The sequence below is a fragment of the Schistocerca piceifrons genome, chromosome 1 (genome assembly GCF_021461385.2).
Source record: "Schistocerca piceifrons isolate TAMUIC-IGC-003096 chromosome 1, iqSchPice1.1, whole genome shotgun sequence".
Taxonomy (NCBI): Eukaryota; Metazoa; Arthropoda; class Insecta; order Orthoptera; family Acrididae; genus Schistocerca; species Schistocerca piceifrons.
In genome coordinates, this window is record NC_060138.1 from 898,479,066 (window position 1) to 898,485,065 (window position 6,000).

Below are 6,000 nucleotides of genomic sequence, written 5' to 3' on the forward strand. Positions count from 1 at the left end.
CAGTTGTTGAATGACTTCTAAAGCCGAACTGTACATAAGACAGCAAATCGTGTGGTATAAAATCATCAATTATCCTTACATATACAGTCTTTTCAATAACTTTAGCAAACTATGATGGCATAGAAATAAGTTTAAAATTATCTACATTATCCCTTTCTTCCTTTTTATAAAGCGGCTGTACTACTTAGTACTTTAGTCATTCAGGAAACTGGCCATCCCTACAGAAAAAAAAATACAAGTATGGATAAATACAGGGCTAAGATGTGCAGCACAGTACTTTAATATTCTGCTAAGCACTCCATCATATCCACGAGAGTCCTTAGTATTCAGTGGTTTACATTATTTATCGTTTTCCATGAATCCCTTGGAGAGGAGTGTCTGGGAGGTAGAAAGAGTCAAAGCTCCCCCCCCCCCCACCCCCTCCTGTCTGTGTCACAGAGGAGTACTTCAGACATTAATCTTGCAAAGACAATTACCAAGAAAGTTATATGATCACCTGTACAAACTAATTTTTTATTTAATTCGCCAGCAATGCTCAAAAAATGATTGTTAAATACAGTGCATATATCTGACTTATCGGTAACAGAAATATTTTTACTACAAACTGACTTTATATCACTGACCTTGTGCTGCTGACCAGAAACTTCCTTCACAATTGACCATATGGTTTCAATTTTATCCTGTGAATTAGCTATTCCATTAGTGTTTTTAAGCATCTTACAGTACTGTTTGTAATGGGTCACTGTAGCTTGATTGTAACTACTTCCAACATTTTGATATAATTCCCACATTGTTCTACATGATATCCTTAACTCACAAGTCAGCCACCCGGGCTGCCTATTACTGTTAGTACCCCATCTAGAATGCTGTAATGGAAAGCAACTCTCAAAGAACATGAGAAATGTGTTAAGCAAAGCATTAGGCCTATATTTATGATCTATGTTATCGGCAATATAAACATCCTGCCACTCTTGTTCCTTGACAAGGTTCAAAAAACTCTCTATTGCTGTTGGATTAAGTTTCCTACATAGTTTGCAATTGTATGTTGCATTTGTTAGAGTACAAAAGTCTGTAACTGTTAAAATTTGTGCATCAAGGTCTGAAAGGCCATCCACCCTTTTATTAACAGAATGCTCATCTAGTAATGAAGAATGAATAAAAATATTGTCTATGGCTGTGCTACTGCTCCTCATACTACATAGATCTTTATTCTTACTACCTACATCTACATTATGCCCACATTCTGGAAACCACAGTGAAGTGAATGGCAGAGAGAGATCTACAACACGTAAATAACCATCAAGTCTGTATTTGCAGTGAGAGTGATGTCAGAAGTAGGCAATACAAATATAAAAAATCTTAACAAGTCTGTTTGTGTGGCCATCCTCCGCAGCAAGCATATAAATACTTGTTTTGCTAGCAGCAGGAAAAGGCAGTTTGATTTGCAAAACAAGTATAAAAAAACTTGCATATGTTGCTTACTTTCATTCTATTATGTCACATGGAATAATATTCCGGGGTAGACCGTCAAACCGAGCAAAAGTTTTAAGCGTGCAAAAGTGTATAATAACACTCATTTGTTGTGTTAATTCAAGAACATTACATAGAAACCTGTTCAGGGAACTTGATATCCTAACCACTGCTTCTCAGAATATTTATTCCTTAATGAATAAGAACAATCTACATGAAGACCTAAAATCACATATCTTGGTCCAAAAACGGGTCCAATATTCAGGAACGGACATTTTCAATAAATTGCCAGCAACCATTAAAAACTTGGTTTCAGATAAAGCACAGTTTAAACAGAGTTTAAAAGACTTTTTGGTAGGCAACTCCTTCCACTCTACAGATGAATATCTTAACAGGGACTGCTAGACCAGTTTAAGTTAAAGTGTCAAATTTCAGTTTTGACAGCACTTGGTCACAACAGTCAACATTAAGTATGTTTTGTATGACAAACTTATTAGAAGTGCATAACTATATTTCATTTTGACAGTGTATTAACTCTGTAAATATTAGCAGCTTCAGTTTACTGTTATATATTGACATATTGTGACAATCTCCAGACTAATGATCAGTGCAGTACGGATTATATTCAAATGTTGTATGCTTATTTTATACTTTCTAACTTGTTCCACACCCACAAGAATCATCTCATTCTTTGGTCTATGGAAAAAAACTGAATCTTATTTAATCTGATCTCATTATACATGAGTATCAGTTAAGTCACGTAAATATTAAGCAATGAGTAGTAGATAAGCAACAATCATTTAGTATAACAGGAAGCAGTAATTGCTACTCCCTCTCCCAAACTAGTGCTTTTCTAAATGATGTTACTATCTTAATTTTAGCCTGTGTAATCACTAATAGTACACCACAATTAGTTTTAGGACCTGTCTGTCGTTGTAAATACATAAGCTGATTTTATCCACACGCCTGACAATTACGCATAATTACAGGATTTACAGAAAATGACAATTCAATGATTAAAAGGTAACTGAGTAAGTGTTAAATATAATGATCCCTATCAAAGAACCGATCAAGAAATTTGTAGCTTCCCCTTGGAAATGAGAACATTAAAAAAATCGAGAATTTACTCATGACAATGGTGGAAGGAAGTGACTGCAAGAGTATAGCACAGACACTGACCCATCATTATCCAAATATTACTTGGACATCCCACAGGAAAACAAAAATAGAATGGAGAAATATTTCTTTTAATTGCACAGCTCCAAAATACAGAACTGGTGAGCCAACCATTGTGTAACTATTTTCAGTTACGCATCAGGAAAAGGGGTAGAATTGTCTTACAGTGGTAGGAAGTCCCCTACTGGTATATGAAAATCTTACCATTGGAAGTTATCCTTGGGGAGTCTTGAATCAAGTGTCAAAATTTTAAAACTGCAAGATTGATACAAGATGCACATAGCAAACTGCTCTCTGCCTAGGGCATTTAGAACTGGGATCCGTATTTACTCGTTATTTAAACAACAGTAAACAGTCTTCTCCCAGTAAAATCGTTTCCATCTTTATCAAAACATCCTCTTCACATTTTCTACACTCTCCTCATCATCCTCTCGGGTCACTTGCACATTTTCAAGATTTTCCTTTTACTTCCTCCTCTCCCTTACCATTTTTTTCCCAACATCCTGATACGTGCCACTTCAAAATAACGCCCAACTAACAAGCTATACTTTCACTATAAAAAAACACTAGGCTACTTTCTATTTTCATTACTTGGTCTTTGTTAAACTGTGCGTCGTGTAAGATATTGAATATTGTATATATTAATGTAGTTATTCGGTTTCTCTTCTGCAATAGGAATAAATCCAAGAATAAAGCAACAAATTCATAGTCCCTCGTGTAATTACGATGCAGTTCGTGACTTGTCACCAGGAAGATTTCAGTATACAATAAACATAAAGTAAAAAGGCTGATTATCAATGAGAATCACTTTTACTTTTTCTTACCCAGAAACGATGTACAACGCCCACATTCTTCGGTACAATAATATTTCACTATATGTTCGTGTAAAGACAGTACAAGAAGCTCCTAAATATTGATGGATGTAATATGAGTGGGGCAATCAGAAAAAGTCATAATACTTACCTGAAGCATCTACCAGCTCCACCAACTCCTTTTTCTCCACATACCCTGTGTAACTAACGCCTCTGTTGTCTAATAACTGTTTCAGCTGTCTGACGCTCAACAACAGTGGATCAACAACTTGTGTCGACGAAATTCCATGTTGAAACCATGATGCAAAATCAATTAAGCGAGATATAATGAAAACCAAAAGTAAATAAACACCAAGAACTATAAACTGTACCCAAAATGAACGCATACTATGCACCTCTGAACTTGTAAATATTGGTATTTAGCGATCAGTCGACACTTCCATACCACCTGTAAGAACAGAAATATTAATTAAAGTCCAAACTCGTGGTAAATAATTACGTTGAAAACGGTCAATATAACAGCGCGCATTCACTGCGGATACGTCAATAGATGATAATGACAAGATTCACCTGACATATAACAACACGATTTCACTTTCGTTTATTTCTGACAACTCTGACCTGCTTGTTGGTGGTTTAATCAGGTCACGTGACGGCCTTTTGTGGGCGGTAGATTCAAGATCGCAAATGAGGAAGTCAAATGTGTTGTATACGTTTCATATCACTGACATAATACATTTATCACAATAATCGTTGAAACGTCAATAATTTGCACATGTTTACTCCCACTGAATCCTTTGGTTTTCATCTTTTTATGTTCAGTATTATCTGTGTTGAATATACAGTTCCAAATTCAAACGATACCAGCCGTAAATGAATATTTTCGCGAATTATGAAATTGTTCTTTTCCTTCTTTTCTTCAGACCCACAATTCATAACTGAGACTTTTTGATAGAAATGTGATACTTTTTATTTCGTAATGTTGTATGACACAGGGATAGCTTGTAAGTGGCTACTTTATATATCTTTCTTGGAGGTTTCTCAGGGGTATTCCATTCTTCATAGCAACTTGTACTGAAGTTTTTAAATGCAGAAGAGACAGTCTCAAAAAGTAACCTAAATATTAAGAGTAGAATAAAAAATTTAACAGATGCAGATTCTTTTCAGTATTATTTTGATATGTTTCTGGGTTATTGTTTGATTCATTTTGATGTGATCTGGAAACGAACTGTGACTATATGTCTGAGTTCCCTATACGGGAATATGATATACTTCCTTGCAATGAAGATGAAGGCAATAGTTTTGGACACTCAGTATTTATATCTTTAGCAGCTATAATAAATAGTGAAAGACAATTGTGATCAAAATGGTAAAACATAAAATTTTATCCTTGTCTGAGTAAATGACTATGTGTGTGCATGCACAGCACGCACACAGATATAAACCACCAATTCAAGGCTGGTCAAGTACTGCATATTAGGAAATTTTTGCAAAATCTCATCTAAATTTTCAGGTCAGTCTACTTCCATTTGACAATCTTGTTTAAAGTTTGTGCATCTATCACCACTTGCACACCTCCATCTTTCTTATTTAAAATAATGAGAAGACTATCATATTCACTGTTATCTCTTTCAATTACACTCCATTCAACCATTTTATCTATTTCTGGCTCCCAGATTTGTCTGAAAATACTTCCCAGTTTCTCTCTAATATGTTGAACACCCTAACACTCGAATGCCTCACAAATCTTGATATTGCATGCTCTGACCAGCTGGCCAAGTAGGGACATACTATGAGGCCCCTTTAAAACTCTGTCAGGTGCTGATAAGGCCGTCTCACATGAATCTGCTGATCTCTCTATTCTTCACAGTGATCACTCAGCTTCTGATAGCATTCACACTCCTTATATATCCTACCAGACCCAGTAGCAACATTAAATGCAAACAACACTGACTTATTATCGTTGTCATTTTACCTGCACAGAGACTTGCAATACTAATCATTTACATATCTACCATTGGGATGTACCTGTATAAAGTTACATTGACGTTCTGGCTGCTTCACTTTTTTAAATTTAATTTTATTTATTTACAGGTGGAGAGAGTATGCATCTTTCATTGATTTTTACCTGGCCCACTGTCCCTTAGTTTTCATACAAAATAGTCTTTTGCTTCTTTAGATTTCCATCTTTTTCAATGTTACTAAATTGCTTTTCTCTCTTTGTAACTTCACAAACCTCCCTTAGACTAACAGACAGCTTAAGATTGTGATTTAAGCAGGTATCTGCCCCTGGGCAACTTTCTGCATTCCTCAAGTTGTTTTTATATCTGTGCTGGTTTAATAAATAATTTCGCAGCATTTATCATTCAGTTTTATTTCTAGGTGTACTTCTTTCTCGTATGGTGCTCAAATATATTTCCTACCATGATACTTATGGTGGAAGCAGACAAAAGTGAGAACGACACAGAAACCAGTGGAGACTGGTCGACTAGTCAAGAGCATCGACAGTGAGAAGCCAGAGAGTGACAGGTGGACAACATGA

General features: G+C 35.6%; 1 protein-coding gene across 2 annotated transcripts in view; it reads right to left on the minus strand.

The window, feature by feature from the left end:
• LOC124716953 (E3 ubiquitin-protein ligase RNF103-like) overlaps positions 1 to 4,092 on the minus strand; it is a 129,004-nt gene extending 124,912 nt beyond the window's left edge. Inside the window, exons 1-2 of one of the 2 annotated variants that reach the window (XM_047243556.1) lie at positions 4,029 to 4,092; positions 3,610 to 3,906 (exon numbers count right to left, since the gene is read on the minus strand). In XM_047243556.1, coding sequence (XP_047099512.1) covers positions 3,610 to 3,844 — 235 coding nt within the window. In that variant the 5' untranslated portion in view covers positions 3,845 to 3,906; positions 4,029 to 4,092. The other variant, XM_047243547.1, reaches the window with a different exon arrangement.
• Between the last annotated feature and the right edge of the window lie 1,908 nt (positions 4,093 to 6,000).